Genomic DNA, 17459 nt, shown 5'->3' with positions numbered 1-17459 from the left:
CAAACGCCGACCATGTAGTGTTACATTTTCTAGTGGTCGAAGGTCGCCTGGCTGCTTCTAAGGTGGAAATAACCTTAGCAGACACCTGTGCCCTACTCAAAATGTCCCCTTCAAGTGCCAGGCGGTTAATTTGAGCCATTGAGGCTCTGGATGAATTAACACCCCCTGGCACAAGCAAATCTAATCCTGGGAATTCTCCAAGGCGGAGACACTGACAGTTGGACCAAGTCCGCATACCACGGGCTCCTGGGCCAGTCTGGCGCTAATAGAATTATCTCCGCCCCCTCTGATACTATCTTCCTGATGGTCCCTGGAAGAAGGGGAAGGGGAGGCGATGACCTAACGGTCATCGGCATCTCAGTGCATCCGTGTCCTCAGTTCGAGTCCAATATCTGGTCACAAATCTTGGCAGTTGAGAGTTTGCCTGAGTTGCAAACAGATCAACCACTGGAGTCCCGAATCTGTGCAAATATGCTGAAATATTTCTGGGTAAAGCTGCCACTCCCCGTGGTCTACTGTGGATCGAATGAGCCAGTCCGCCTGGTGATTGGCAGTCCTGGAAATGTGATCTGCTACTATCGATATCACATGAGCCTCCGCCCATGAGATCAGTCTGTTGCCTCTGTCCACAGAGCCCTGGAATGAGTCCCACCTTGCCTGTTCACATGTGCCTTCGTGGCGATATTGTCGGTGAGAAGTAACACGTGTTTGTTATGCAAGTCGTGCTGGAAATACCGGAGACCGCTGCCTTGATCTCTAGATAGTTGATGTTGTGATGCAAATCTGTCTTTGTCCAAAGGCCTTGCGTCATTTTTGAGCCAATCAACGCTCCCCAGCCGAAGAAACTTGCATCCATAGTCACGGTTATTCTCTGTGGCTCTCTGAACTGTGACCCCCAGTTCAGTGCCGCTGACAGCCACCACCGGAGCGACCGGCGGACCTGCGGAGACACTAGAATGGCCAAAGGTGAGTTGCTCATCATTTCTCTCTGATATGGGATCAAGGCCCACTGTAATGTCCTGGCGTGAAAATGCACCCAGGGAACTATCCCTATGCAAGAGATCATTGTCTCCAAGGACATGAGAGATCCACTATCGGGACCACCCTCTTGACCCGGGTTTCCCAAACTAATTGTTGCAATTTGGATTTACATTCTTGGGACAGGAAGACCACCTCTGCCTTGGAGTCAATTACTGCTCCCAGGTGCAGCAACCTCGTGGTGGGAGTTAGAGAACTTTCATCAAAATTAACAGAGAATCCGACCTGTTGCAAGGTCTTGAAGGTGAGTTGGACATTTCACACGGTCTGCTCATAAGTATGAGCCTGAACCAAGACATCATCAAGGTAAAGTTGTAATCACACAGGAATGGACCTAAGGAAAGCTGCGACAGCCGCCATGAGTTTGGTGAAAGTCCTCGGGGCTGAGGCCAGACCAAAAGGTAACACCCTATACTGATAATGAACCCCCTCTTTAGCGAACCTAAGATATTTGCGGTGGGAAGATAAGATAGGGATATGTAAGTATGCTTCGGTGAGATGTATGGAGGCCATAAAGTCACCCTTTCTAACATCCTGTAATATGGAGGCCAATGACGCCATTTTAAACCAGCGGTATACAATGAATCTGTTCAGACGTTTCAGATCCAGGATAGCTCTCCACCCCCCAGAACTCTTCGGCACCAGGAAAAGATTAGAGTAAAATCCCAGCTCCTGTTCCTCCAATGGAACCGGCTGTATCACTCTAATTTCCAATAAGTGTTGAATTGCGAGCTTAACCAGCTCACACCTAGCTGGGTTCCAGGACGAAGGGAAGGACGGGGGAGAAGTGAGGAATTCTAGTCTGAGGCCCTGTTGGACAGAAGAGAGGACCCAGGCATCCGATGTTATGCGTTCCCATTGTGATGAAAAATGATGCAGGCAGCCGCCTATGGGATGTGTGGAATTTGATTCACTTCCCTCTGCGGAAGGGACAACCGCCGCCCCCTTGAAAGGGCCCTTTAGCCTGACCCCGACCTCTATTCCTGTCCTGGAAGAAATTCCTGTCCTGGAATCTGTCCCTCCTGGGGCCTCAATACCTGTTCTGCTGAAAGTCAGGTTCAGAGGGCTGGTAGAATTGTCATCTGCGATATGGAGTTGGGCGGGATTCCTGGTGTTTAGCTGTAGATGGGAGGACTTTCTTTTTCTCTTTGTTTTCCACCAAAATGGGATCCAAGGATTCCCCAAAGAGCTTTTCGTCTGTATATGAAGCTGATGTTACGTGAAACATTGACGTATTATCAACCTACCAGTTCTTTAACCATAGGAGGCATCTTGAGGCTAGAGGCAGACAAAGCTCGAGAGGCAAATTTAACTGAATCAAGAGTGGCATCAGTGGAATATTGGGTCGCCACAATGATCTTGTTAAGATCTTTCATTGTGCGAGCATCCTCTGGTGGGGGGGTGTGCTCCTGCAATTGCAGCCACAATAGAGTTGTTCTATTGAAAAAGGAAGCAGCAGCTGCTGCCTTAATAGCCCAAGTTGAAGCCTGAAAACCCTTTCTAAGGATAAGTTCTGGTTTCTTATCCTCAGGCTTCAGCTTGTCTGCCACATCTCCTGCAACTACGGCTGCTGAAGAAGACAGAACGGCAACAGGGGTGTCAACCGCAGGCACTGGAGGGCCTGAGAGAAGGTTTGCTCCATATTGTAATGCTTCCTGTCATTTACCCCAGGGTTTGGGAAAGTGCCAGGTTGGCCCCACTGATTCTTGACCACTTCTAAAAAAAAAAAAGGTGGGGCAGGCACCTCTTCTATATTTAGGGCTGCCTTGGCAAACATAGTTTGTGTTAGGTCCTTACGGGAATCTGGAGCGGCCACAGCAGTGCTGGCCCCCAATTTAGTTGTAGATTTTGCCCTGGTGAGCAACTGTTTGAATAGAGAAGGTTGGAAAAGTCAAGCAAAAGTAGGAGTTGTCCTGATTTGCTGAGTCCTCATCATCAGACGTTGCCAGCCCATTACAGGCTCCTCCCCAGTAACTGACCACTCACTGGCTAAAGAGAGCGAACCTGGAGCCTCGGCCTGCAAGGGTTAACATGAACCACCTTGGATCCCTTGTCCACACCAACCGGTCAGTTCTTAGCTGGTTTTTTGGAACCTGTGGATTTTTTAGCTTGTGATTTCATGCCAGAGGAAATCCCATGGGATATTGCAGAAGTACTTAATCTTTGAATGTTAGGGGGTAAATTCTGCAGTTCCTCATAATCATCCTCCATCTCTTCAATATCAGGAAGCTCCGCCTGGGGAACCAGCAAGGGATGAGGAATGAGGAAATCTCTAGAAGAGCCCTCCAGAGGATCTCCCATCGCCCCCCGGATGGCCCTAGGGGAGACAGAGGGGGAAAGGGAAACATCCATTCGAGTACCTTTACCTTCTCTAGTGGGAGATAGGGCTAAAGATGAAGCAGGACTAGAAATTCTGGAAGGAGATCTGCTTGCCCGGCTCTGTTGATCCAGCAAACGCTCTGCCCGGGCCATGTTTCTCCAGGGCCCCCTGCCTTCGTTCATCTCGCAAGGTGGTCCTGGATGGTTATTGTGCCGCTGGTGTTTTCACGGCTATAGACCTAGGTTGCACCCCAGCAACTGTCACCTCAGAACCCTGAGTCCCAGCTGTGCCCTCTTGTCTGGAAGACATGCCTGCACTAATCTTCACTTGCTTTACTGGTGACCCTGTGGAAAATCCACTCAATCAGTCCTCCTTTCCTTAATTGGCTTGCGGCTCCACTGGAATGACTTTTACAATCCTTTCCAACTCACTATAATGAAGGCTACAGCCTTGTGGCACCTAAAATGGCCACCGCTAGTCTTTTTTTAAGTTCAAAATGGCCAGCGCTTGTCCTTGCAACTCAAAATGGCCACCGCTTTCAATTAACGGCCGCTCGCTTCGGTGGAAATAGCGGGCAACTGAGGAAAGCGCTGGATTACACAGCGATAATCAAATACCGTGCTTAGACATCTTGCAGGGAGCCCCCTGCAAGAATCCCGCCAGCGCGACTGTCGACTCCTGAAAAACGCTTCCTTCAGTGGCTGCTGGTTCACTGCAAGGGAAGGAGAAGGGCTGTCGGAAAAAAACTCTTTAAAACGGAGGGCTTTTCCTGCCGCCCGGGGCCAGAGCCGCATGATCCAGTTATAATTTAACTTTCAAGTCAACTCTTACTTTGTCTGCCATGGAGCTGTAATTTTAAACAGTGCCGGATCCAGCCGAGTGCGATCTGGCGCCACGCGAGGAGGCGACGAGCCCGACACCTCCCCCGCTCACTGAATCAATATCTCCAAAGTTTGATGAAATTTTGATGAGAAATGGACCGAATTAGCCAAATTCTGCTGTAAATCTTACAGAAAAAACAGTAACCCATAGAAAATAGTAAGAGCTATAAAGAAACCCTAATTGGACCACAGACTGAGAGGAAACTGGGCAGAAGGAGTAGAGGCGTGGCTGCAACAATTTTCTCTTAGTCTATGGACCAATCAGGATTGATGATAGCCCACAGGAGCTCCTATTTACAACTAGTCAAGGATAATGAAAGTTAGGGGCCAAAAGGGAAACTTGGAGGCTTTAATACAGAAGTACACCACTTGGGCAGATGTCCTTGCATATGTCTGAAACAGGGACACTGACAAAAACACGTGTAAGTTAAATAGAATTTTTTAAAGCCTGCATTTCTAGGTCAATGGTTGGTTCAAATTCCAGGGATGGGCACTGATTTGCATATCATCTTTACCAACCTTCAGATGGTAAAGAAATTAGCTCTAAGTTGTATAGCACCAAGGCAATATTAACATAGAAAATAAGAAAGGAACCTAGAAATTTATTAGAGCAAGGTTTTACATTATTGTTGTGTATTAATAACAGATAGCTGATTTTTTAAATTCTATAACATGTTTTTATAGAGGCTCCTTATTTTAAATTCCTTATCTTTTTTAACAATATAATCTGTTAGCTGAAGCGTTATTAAATATTTTCATCAGTGTCTTCATTAATAATGAAATAAAAGCAAACTACCTACACCATTAGAAAGATTACATGGTACTGAAGTAAAAAAAAAACCCAAACCCCAAAAACAGATCTTCAGATTTTTCTTTTTTTATGGCGATTCAAAAATAAATTCTGTCATATGTTTTGACTGCTATGAGCAGGACATCTTGTCTTTGAAGTTCAATTAGTCATTTCCTTTTAACTGATAGTTACCCAATTGAGAATAGATAATTTGCATACCATCTGTCCAACTATGTGACAACTATATCAAGAACTCTAATTTCAGACTTGAAGCATTTCATTTCAAGCTATAAACTCAGTTAGAACAAACAAATGTGCCAAAAGAGAACATTAATTAATATTCAGCATACTAGAATATATTAGAATGTTAATGTGTCTACCCTCCTGGATAAAAAGACTGAAAACAAAAGATGAATAGTTTGCTTGCAATCAAACGATTTAAAAACAGAATGGCTTTGGGTATTTGAGCCTCTTGGTGATAAGGTTTTTCCACAATAAATCTTGGATAAGGTGTTACTGTTTCAGTCAGGTTACTGTGCAATCTGGGAGTCTTCTTGGACTTATAGCTCCTGAAAATAGAAAGTGGCACCCTGGACAGGAGGGCCCTTTACGCCCCTTGGGATATGTGCCGGTTACACCTGTCCCTAGATTTTGTTCAGTTACTCCTACCTTTGTGACCACTGGAGGCTAAAACATATAAAGAACAGTTGCTGGAATTGAGTATGTCTAGTTTAATGAAAAGAAGGACTAGGGGAGACATGATAGCAGTGTTCCACTATCTCAAGGACTGCCACAAAGAAGAGGGAGTCAAACTATTTTCCAAAGTAGCTGAGGGAAGAACAAGAAGCAATGGATGGAAACTAATCAAGGAGAGAAGCAACCTAGAATTAAGAAGTTTAAATGTTGCAGAATGTGGCTGCCTTTGTAGTAAAGTGTCATGTATTCTTCACATGTAACAACATTGCTTTGTGAGCTGCATTGGTTGTCAGTGTGTTTTTTCCGAGTGCAATTCAAGGTGCTGATTGTCATCTTTAACACCCTTACATGGCTTAGGTGCTGGGTCACCTAAGGAACCGTCTTCCTGTAGTTGTTTCTATCCATCCAATTTATGATTAGGCATATTTTGGGTCCCATCAGCCAAGGAATGTCAGCTAGCAAAAACCAGAAGATGCATCTTCTCTGCTGTAGCTCCTGTCTTCTAGAATATTTTCTCTTCACATAGCAGGATACCTGACCTTGTTGACTTTTTGCAGAGTTGTGAAGATTTGGTTGAGTGCTTGGGTCTCCCCCCCCCCCCCCACAAGTGTGTTAAGTGTGTTAATGCAGCCACACTGTATGAACATATTATTTTGTACTGTTTACATTTTTATGTATTATGATTTATACTGCCGGTATTTGTTAAGATAAAATAAAATTAAATAAATTAAATAAATAAGTAAAAGATCTAAATATGATACTAATTTTGCTTCAAGTTGATTCTACCAACAAATTTAAAAATACATTAATCTCAATCTAGGTTACATATCCAATGATTCCTGTTCTTTTAGAAATCTAATTATCAGCATGTAAAGCAGTTGTTAGGACTATGCAAATCTTTCAAAAAGATTCTTCAGAATGCAAAGGAGCTGCACATAAACCACCTCTTTTCAAATGGTTAAAGCAGCTTCCCGTTTTCCCTGTTGACATGTTTAATATGAAGGTACCATTGTGTTCCAAAGCATTTCTTTTGAAGTATTTGCTCTTCTTAGCAATTATTTTCCATAAAGTAATAAAGTATTACGTTTTCTTCATTAATTATAAGCCATCTAAGGTAGGAGGGATATAAATCTCCATCCATTCATAAAACCCATGGCATGATGTTGGACCATTTACCATGGCATGATCTTGGACCATTTATCCATCAATCTAACCCTTGTAATAGGATTTCCTAAGGGCAGGGTACATATGTAATGTAATTGCAATTTTTTTTTCAGAGGGATGGGGGAAGAAGCTATTTAACAGAATACCAGAACAGAATAACAGAGTTGGAAGGGACTTTGAACATTTTCTAGTCCAACCTCCTGCTCAAGCAGGAACCCTATACCATTTTAGATAAATGGTTGTTCATTCTCTTTTTAAAAATCTCCAGTGTTGGAGCACTCACAATTTCTGGAGGCAAGTTGTTCTGATGATTAATTGTTCTATCAGGAAATTTCTTAATTCTAGGTGGGTTATCTCCTTGATTAGTTTCCATCCATTGCTTCTTGTCCTGCCTTCAGGTGCTTTGGTTGACCCCCTCTTCCTTGCAGCACCCTCTCAAATATTGGGACACTGCTATCATGTCGCCCCAATCCTTCTTTTTGTTAAACTAGACAATTCCTGCAACCATTTTTCATGTTTTAGCCTACAGTAACCTTCATTGCTCTTCTCTTCTCTGTACTCTTTTTAGAGTTTCAACATCTTTTTATATTGGTTTTTTTTTACAAATTTCTAGAGCCTCAACATCTTTTTTTATACTGTGACATTTAATATGTTAATATTATTAGATTGCAATATTGACATGCACCATCATCATTAAGATCCACATCTTAATAAGGCAATAGACATAGAATGCCTTCCTCCAATACATCCTATAGCAACCATTCTATGGGACTGATAATGCTCAGAGAGTATAACGAGCCCTTTGAGTCGCCAAAGACTCTTTCTGATTTAAATCCCAAACCTCTTAACTCTACATCTTTATCACTATGCACACTCATTCTTAATGAAACTAGTTTCTGAGAAAGTACTTTATTTCCTCTGTCTCTCCATTCTTAAATTGTAAGCCTGAGGAAAAAAAAATGAAAGGAGGCTCATACAGAAGTCACATGCCACAAGAAGACATTATATACTTAAAATATGATTTCATTTTCCAGGAAAAGTAAAGTTATTACTGTATTAATATTGTCAAGTGGAATACAAATATAACAAAATCATGTACAAATGTAAAAAGACAAACAGCTGCATTCTGCTCTATAGTCCTTATTGTCTTTATAAATTTCAGTGAATAAAAGTCTCACATAGTTTTTGCACTGAGAACCGTTAAGTTTATTAACTCTCCCTTACTCCAGACCCCTGTTCTGATGCCATTCAGGTGTGTTAGGACAGCAATTCCCAATATTCTCAGCAAATCAAAACGACTGCTCCAGAAACTACAAATGCTAATCCTTATACACTTACAAGTCCTCAAGATTTTACATTGACATAATGTGTCTCTAAAGACACTAAATGACCAAAGGATTCTCATTTTTTGTTGTTGTTGAAGTCTAGTTTCTCTGTAAACTGAAAAAGAGAGAGCCATCTTTGGTAATTTATCATATTTATCTCTACCAAATCATTAAAAATAGATGGAGATACTCATTTACTGGAACTCTGCTCAATTAAGGAGACACAGATGTGAAAATACATTTCTCAAATTCCAGCCCATTATTCTAGCTTCTGGACTACTCACATTCACTTTAATAGTTTATTTGGAAAGGATAATTAAAGCAAATACATAGTCCCCAAGCTTATGAAAGCCAACTTGCAATGTAGGACAAGAAAACACACAGCTGCTGTTTTTCAAAATAAGAAATTATGTTGCACAAACCACATGCATGTGAAAAGGATTATTCAGGATTGTGTTTCATAAAAGTTGAACTGCCATCAACTGTGATTCACAATACAGTTTTCACAAATTAAGAGGGGACATGCTCTTGTCCTAAGAAATGGGTAATCCAGCCTTTAGAGAAACATACATAAAAAGATAGACCATCCTTAAAAATGCCCATGAATTATTAGCTGTCATTTTTAAAAATGGAATTTGTTCAGCATGATAATTAACTGAAAACATTTATATCCCAGCTTCCCATGCTTTCTGATATGAGGTTCCAACAATTGGGGACAGCTTAAGAGAGACATTAAATGCAAACATAACGGAAATAAAAATAAAGCAAAAGCAAATTTGATTTAATATCAATAGATCCCCTTCACCTGTTAATTAACAGTGCTTACAGTCTAACTACAGAACATTCTGTAACAGAGGAAGAGTTCTGTTTCCCTTCAATTTGGAGCTCCAGATTTTCCTAGGATTTTCGCCCACTCATGTGAATCAGTTTTATATAACACTCCAGCATATAATTTGCATCCCACATACAAGGCAGCACTTTAGCATTAACATCTTTCTCATACTGGAGTTATTTAAAGAATGTGAACCTGGTACATTTTAAAATGTTCAAGCAACCATTTCATTTATATGTCACCAATCACACAATGCAGTCCTAATTCTGAAGCAAAATGACTTGCCTTTCAACAGTACCTTGCCAAAAATAGAGCCTCAAATGACACAAATATAGAATGTTCAAAATGAATTTGGTGCTAATGAGAACTATCAGTCTGACAGCAATACGGGGTACTTTTCTATTTTTACTATTGGTAATACTTGCAATCCATCTAATAACCAAAATCTTCTGGAGGACTGACAAAGTTTCTTAAAATATTAAACATCTCCAAAGGCATTAAAAAATTCAGAAAATAACAAAAATAAGAAAACATAATTAAAAATTCATAGCAAAATCAGTCTCATAAAATTCCTTGTTTCAATTACAGCACCGGCTTACAATCAAATGTACAAGATTATAGAAATGCTAGGGAGAAGAAAAAACCTTTTGCCTTCTATCAAAATATATTTTGGGATGAGCAAAAGGGTATGCTTTCCTGAAGGAAATGTTACATAAACTAGGCCTTGCATTAAAAAAAAAGTATTCCTTATATTTCCTTGCCTCACTTCATTGGAGGCACTTGGTGAGTCTCTGAAGACTACGTAATAAAAAAAACTTAACTGCTTGCATAAGAGAGACAGTATTCCTTAACATATTCTGGCCCTAGACCAGGAGTTTCAAATTTGCGGCCCGCGGGCCAGATGCATCATGCACCAGCCATGCCCACCTCCATTTTAGCAAAGAGGGGGAAAGTTGCAATATATCACATGACAATGCGTTTTCGCGAGTTTGACATCCCTGCTCTAGACCACTAATTCGTGCCTTTACAAATCAACAATGTCCCCCCCCCCTCCAAATTCCCCATTGAATTCACCAAACTGGCAGCTTAGCTAGCTAATAAAGCAAAAGAACAATGTGGAGCCTATGTTGCAATGACCTTGGTTGTGTTCCTGCAGACACCCAGCTAGCTAACCACCTCAGTGCCAGAAGGGAGGGGGGTTTGTTCTCTGTTTACATACTATATAAACATCTGTTTATAAACAGCTATAACTTTGATAGGCTACTGTTTGATTGTTTGAGTTAGTAGTTCCCTAATTAGGGTATTGTTTACTGCTCGTTTGTCTGATGTTAATCCTAGAGTTGATTCCTACTTATTTGGGTATTGACTGCAGAGAAGGTGGTGTTTGTTTCCTTTTTAGCTTTTTTATTGTCTCTTTTAAATGATGTGTAAATGTTGTTTATCTCTATGTGCTTGTTGATGGCTGATCTGTCTGAAATACCAAGCTTCTAGGAATTCTGTAGTTTTTGCATTTAGCTTGGTCTAGGATGATCACAGCTGCACAGTTGAAATTATGATTAAGACTGTCCATGTATTGTAAAATTATGGAATTTACATGTCTTCTGATTATTAATTAGTGTGCATTGATGCACTCTGCTAGACGACTGCCTGTTTGTTCTAGATAGTGGCTGTTACAGTCCTTATACAGTATGTTGTACCTGATGCCTGTTTTTTCTTCGGTGACTAATGGGTCTTTTTTTAAAAACTTAAGATATTTTGTAGTTTTCTAATTGGTTTGTGTACTACTGTGTACACAATAAGAGTACTACTGTGATAAGAGTCTGTTGGTTGTTTCTGAAATGTTTTTGATGTATGGAAAGATTATCTTTTTCATAGCTTGTGTCAGTTGTGCTGTAATGGGTTAAATGGTCAGATACTTTTTGATAAAGTTGAATTTGAAAAACCTGTAAACCAAATTCATAACTTTTGGGGGACAAATTTTACTGACAAATTATCAGTGGAATATAATTCAGAAACTGAACAAGTTATAGACTATGAATAAATGGGTACAACATTTAAACAGGATGAATGCTATGCAACAAAGGGAATATTAATAGCAATGACACTCAGACTTATATCACTTTACAGTGCTTTATTACAGCCCTCTCTAAGCGGTTTACAGAGTCAGCATATTGCCACCACAATTTGGGTACTCATTTTACCCACCTCGGAAGGATGGAAAGCTATATCAACCTTGAGTCTGGTGAGATTCGTACTGCCAAATTGCAGGCAGCCAGCAGGCAGAAGTAACCTGCAGTACTGCACTCTAACCACGGTGCCACTGTGGCTCATTGTATTAATGGAAATATCAAATATTAAATTTAGTGTGACTATCAGACTTACAAGGTATTTTACCATTGGAATATTACTGGCTGCTACAATAGACAACTGGTTTTCTAAAAAATACTGGAAATACAATAATCAGTTTAGATTACTTTTTCCCCTAGTGGAAATATTATGCTCAACAATTCTGAAAGATTATTTATGACAGAATTGAACAAATGTTAAAGATTGAATTTTCTTTCCAATCAACTATTATTCTGTTAATTCTTATATTTCCATATAAATGTGCTAACAGCTAACAATTGCCAGGACACTTTATGCTTTTTACTGAAAATCACATAAGTTCTTCTATAGAAGAATACCATCTTAAGACGCTGGAGTATGCATCACTATAAAAATAACTTTGTGTTTAAAAAACGATTGTTAAATATAATTTAATTAATCTAAGAAACCATTCATAGGTTATAGTTCTATCTATAGCCATATGCTACACCCCCAGGTTGGGTTTCCTTTATTGGTTTAATACTTAAGATTTTGTTTAATTTACGAAATAAGGATTGAATTTTTGTTACCCAGAAATCTTTGTTAATTCTTCACTTTGATCAATGATTCATATTTTACTGGCATTTGTTGTTAATTATTGCAGATTGACTCAACTTTTCAAACTGATACAATTTACTTTAAAAAGCAGCACTAATCTAACATTACTTTGCATTTTTAGTCAGTTTTATACCATCTGCAAACCTCTTTTCTTTTTTTTCTTAGTTTTTTTTACACTCTTGATTGTATTCTAAGTATCTACAATAAAATAAAGACAAATATATAGAGAGCCAGTTTGAACTAGTGGTTAAGGCTCTTGGTTACAAAGTGGGTGATCATGAGATCAAATCCCATTTTATTCATGAAAGCTGCTGGGTGACCTTGGGCCAGTCATTCTCTCTCAGCCCAACCTACCTCCTAGGTTGTTGTTATGAGGAAAATAGGTTTGTTGGATACAATCGCCAGCTTAGATTAATTGTAAAATAAAAATAGAAAAAGTAAAAATAAAATAAAAACAAAAAAGTACCCTATTTCCCTGAAAATAAGACCTCCCCAGATAATAAGCCCAATCAGGCTTTTGAGCGCATGAGCTAAAATAAGCCTTCCCCTGAAAATAAGCCCTCCCTGAAAATATTGCAACACAGCAGCAGCCATGACCACGCCCGCCGTCTCCTGCACCTCAAAAATAATAAGACCTCCCTGAAAATAAGGCCAAGCACGTATTTTTGGGGGGGTGTCAAAAGAAAATAAGACCCTGTTTTATTTTCGGGGAATCATAGTATAAAGTATAAAATAAAATAAAATGCATGCCAAGTTTGTTCAAGGATCACTATTTACAGACCAGTGATTTGGAATCCAAACTGAAAAAGTAGAATTACGTTTAGGTTCAGCTTCAACAGTTTGACATTAATAGTGTTCAAGATTTCAAATCCAAAACTTTAGTAAACATTTTGTACAAAATTTCCATTCAATATAATAGGCCAGAGGTTGTATTTTAGAAACAACTTCACCACCACACATCTTTAAGATAATTTCACCTGCCACTTCTTTCTAGTGCAAATATAACGCCTTTCTTCTGAAAAGGAAGCAGTTTTTCCTTTAGCTTCTCTGGTAGATAAGAAAATTCTTCATCAGCATCAGAATTTGAACATGAGATTCCAACTCTAGGACTCTCCTGGATAATAGTTGCCATCTTTATTCTAGAAAAAGTAAAAGGGGGGTGGGTATTAAAAATTCAGCATTATTCTTCATTACTTTTCAGCAATGTTGAAGACAACATAGGAAATAGTATTATACACAGATCACAACAAGGAAGGAATCTGGGCAGGATAAAAAGCAACAGATGGAAACTAATCAAAGAGAGAAACAATCTAGAACTAAGGCGAAATTTCCTGACAGTTAGGACAATTAATCAGTGGAACAATTTGCCTCCAGAAGTTCTGGGTGCTCCAGCACTGGAGGTTTTTAAGAAGAAATTGGATAAACCATTGGTCTGAAATGGTATAAGGTTTCCTGCCTGACAGGGGATTGGACTAGAAGACCTCCAAGGTGCCTTCCCACTCTGTTCTTCTGTTATTCTTAAATTAGCCACACAGGAGTATGTGTTTGTTTGCATGTGGGTGCATATACAGACACAAAATAAAATAAAATATATTTCAAACAATATTGTAACCAGAGTGCCAGTGGGGGCAGTGTATTTATTCAACAGTAAATTCACTGTTGATGAGAAGACAGTAATAGAAAAGCTCACGTAACTTTAACATCATAAAAAGTAATGTAGCATGTAATTGTAAAAGATGAAAAGATAATACTGGCAATTAATTACAATCCATTAACAAACATGACATAACTGATATAAGCAAAAGAGCAGGTTCTCAAAATCCAAGAAGTTCATAATCTGTAAAAAACAACAACACAAGGAATATATTTTATGATCATTTTTACCATGGTTGTTAAGAGAATCACATGGTTAAGTGACTAATGTAGCTAAGTGAATCTGGCTTGCCCAATTATCTTAGTTTGTTGGAGTCCATCTGCAAAGTTCACAAATTGTAATCACAAGACACTATAATAGGAAGTGCGAGCCAGTTGCCAAGTGCCCAAATTACAATCACCCGACCGTGGGTCTGAAAGACCAGTCATAACTTCAAGGATGTGTAAGTCACATTTTCCAAGGCTGTTGTAACTTTAATCTGTTGTTAAATGAATAGTTGTAACTTGAGGACTACTTGCATTTAATTTCTTTTTTGTTAATGGAGTTGTGATATTAGCTCTAAGAATTCCCTCAATTCATAGAATCAGATTTCTGTGGTCTTGCTATCTGTGATGTAGTAGCAAAAGTGGTTATCCTGATTACTTCTTCTTGCAACTCAAATTGGAATCTGCTAGTCCTCAAGACTGCATCCTCAGGAATACCATATTCCCAGTATACTTGGGAGTAAGTCCTATTAAACAAGATTCTTTGGAATAAAGACAAAATATTCTTATGTGAAAGCCATCTGTTGAGGGTTTTTTAAAATATGAATAAAGTCTTGTAAATCAAACAAATATGCCAATGTACCATAAATTAAAGATGCATTCTATATTAAGCCAATACAATAATTTACATTTAGGTCTGATAAGAAAAAATGTTCTATATATTTATTTTCTCAAATTTCTATTTTGTTTTGTTTTTCTCCAAATGTCTGGAAATTATACTTGTCTAATTACTCTTGATTTAATTTTTTCTGATGTTCATAACTTAACTTTCAATGGCCTGTTGAAATTTCTAGGGACGCCATTGTATTGCCAGCTGTGTTCTGTGGAATAGAGTCCAACATTTGCTCTAAATGTTCTAGAGAGTTATAAATCAAATATGCTCTCATTATTGCTGTACCAAAATTTTCTTCTGCTGATTTTCAACCTCTCTCATACAAGTTGAATAAAGAGTCTATACTAAAAAAAAAAAAGCAAGAGAATCCAGAATGTTGGAGACCATAGAGAATAGAAAACAATGGCATCCGCCACTCTTATTATAATAGTAAAATATGTAAGCTCAAAAATTCCACAAAAAGAGATTAAAAAGAAATTGATAGATGAATATAAGGTTCTAAAAACATACAAAAATAGGAAGCTTTTATTAAATTTAATAAAGATTTCATTCTTGAAATTGGTTTCAAATTTTCCTTTCATTCTTGGTAATTTAAAAGTGTGCTAGTCCCTGTTTTAGTCAATCTACTTTGCTTTTTCAGTGTATCTTGGTATTGCCAGTATTAATATGCTAGTGTTTATGTCTGTAGAACAGGGCTTCCCAAAGTTGGCAACCACAATTCCCCAGCCAGCATGGCTGTCTTGGAAATTCTGGGAGCTGAAGTCAATGCATTTCAAAGTTGCCCTGCTGTAGAATAGCAATTCATTAGAATTCATTGAAGTAGAATTTCTTTTCATTTCAATGACAAGTTGGCTTTATTTAAAATATTAAGATGTTTCCACAAGAGAGGCCAGGGATGTCAAACTGGCAGCCCACAGGCTGGATGTGTCATGTGCAGGCCTTGCCCACTCCAGGTCCGCGAAGGGGGAAAATGTCAGGAAATGTCACGTTATGGGAACATGATGCAGCGTGTGTGACACCCGTGCCATATACAATGAAAACAATACATATTGTAGTTATTTTCTGGGGTGCAGTGTTGAAACATCTAGTTAAGTCTTATTGTATTATACTGTAAAGGTAAAGGTTCCCTTTGCACATATGTGGTAGTTGTTCCCAACTCTATGGGGCAGTGTTCATCTCCATTTCTAAGTCAAAGAGCCAGCACTGTCTGAAGACATTCTCCGTGGTCATGTGGCCTGCATGACTAAACACCAAAGGCACACGGAACGCTGTTATCTTCCCACCAAAAGTGGTTCCTATTTTTCTACTTGCAATTTTTTACATGCTTTCAAACTGTTAAGTTGGCAGAAGCTGGCACAAGTAACGAGAGCTCACTCCGTTAGAAGACGCAAGGGTTTTGAACCGCCAAACTGCCAACCTTTCTGATCCATAAGCTCAGCGTCTTCGCCACTGTTCTGTGGATTGGGCTGATAGAGAATGACACACCAAATTCACTCAACCAGTTTTCATGGCTAAGGAAGGAGTAGATACTCCTGATTTTTCTACCGGAACATTTTAGTCAGTACAGATAATCCTTACTTCACAACCATTCCATTATGAAGACATTGAAAAAAGTGACTTATGATCAGTCCTCACACATTGCAGCATTCTTGTGATCACATGATCCAGCAACTTTTGCACATTTAGGACAGCTGCAGCATCCCAGTCACATGATCACCATTTTGCAACTTTCCCAGCCAACTTCCAACAGACCATGTTACTAACTTAAAAACTGCAGTGGTTCACTTAACAACTGTGGCAAGAAAGGTCATAAAAATAGGTCAAAATCACTTAGCAACTGTTTTGCTTAGCAACAGAAATATCAATTGTGGAGGTAAATCAAGGACTACTTGTAAAAAATAGCAGTAATACAGCTCTGTCTCAGCCTCTACTCAGAACACACTGGCCTTTGTTCAAGAAAGTCAGATTAATTTTAGAAAGTTTGGGAATTATGTATTTTTTTTCACACAGCACTACTTAACTATATTTCAGTCATACCTTTCCGATTCCCTTTGACCTAGTAACAACTTAATAATTAAAATGGATATAGAGATGCCTCCAACTTCTTTTAACCATCATAGGCTAAACTTGCAGCAATATCATAGAGATCCAGTGAGATTATTTGTGTTTAATTGACTAACAATAAGTCATATTTTAGAGAGTGGGATTTTGTTTTTTTACAATAATGGGTCCATCCAAGACATCAAACTCCCACCAAGTCCATACAGTGTAGTAAATCCACTTTAAACACACGGAGCACTTGTGCCCAAATAAAGCTTAACATAAAGTTAAGCCAGCGGCTGAATTTACAAAACATGTTGAACTACAAACTACCCAACTCCGTTTTAGCCTACTTTTGCACTAAATTCAATGAGTATCTGTCCTAGATATAGGACAACGGCCAGGAAAATCCAAGCAAAGCTTTAATCTTGTTTTCCAAAGCAGCAATTCCAGGAGCTAGTGCCATGGAATAAAGAGAGAGCGAGCACATTGCCAAGTTCATTTAGGGGCACCAATGCAGTCCAGGGGCAGAAGCTAATTTGCTATTCCACTGCGCACAAAACCAGGTAAAGTATTCCTTACCAAACCTCATTCGCCCAAGCAGCAATAGCTTCGGTTTTTTTCGGCTGCTAACCAGAATGACCTTTTTTTCGCGCTTAAACCCGACGGAAGTGATCTCATCCTAGTGGCAAGACAAACCCGACTGCTTAACAAACGCTTCCCGCAGAACTATAAATCAAAGCCGTGGGGTGCTTCGGTTCCTGGTTTGCTTAATGCTGCCACTCGGGCCGGATTGAAATCCCAAGAGATTCCCGGCTTTTCTCATAAGAAAGCAATCCTACATTTTGGAAAAAAATGCGTGTATGTTGGGGGGGAAACCCTCCCTTAAGCCTTCGATGCAGCGGTATAAAGAGCTGAGTT

General features: G+C 39.3%; 1 protein-coding gene across 1 annotated transcript in view; it reads right to left on the bottom strand.

Annotated features, from left to right (window-relative positions):
• The window catches only part of ZRANB3 (zinc finger RANBP2-type containing 3), a 73429-nt gene extending 56229 nt beyond the window's left edge, over positions 1-17200 (bottom strand). Inside the window, exons 1-2 of the mRNA XM_032216782.1 lie at positions 17121-17200; positions 12946-13107 (exon numbers count right to left, since the gene is read on the bottom strand). Of these exons, the coding sequence (XP_032072673.1) occupies positions 12946-13100 (155 nt within the window). The 5' untranslated portion in view covers positions 13101-13107; positions 17121-17200. The remainder of the gene's footprint in view (positions 1-12945; positions 13108-17120) is intronic.
• Positions 17201-17459: the final 259 nt, after the last annotated feature.

This window comes from Thamnophis elegans, chromosome 1 (genome assembly GCF_009769535.1).
Source record: "Thamnophis elegans isolate rThaEle1 chromosome 1, rThaEle1.pri, whole genome shotgun sequence".
NCBI classification, from domain to species: Eukaryota; Metazoa; Chordata; class Lepidosauria; order Squamata; family Colubridae; genus Thamnophis; species Thamnophis elegans.
This window is presented reverse-complemented; position numbering and strand designations above follow the sequence as displayed.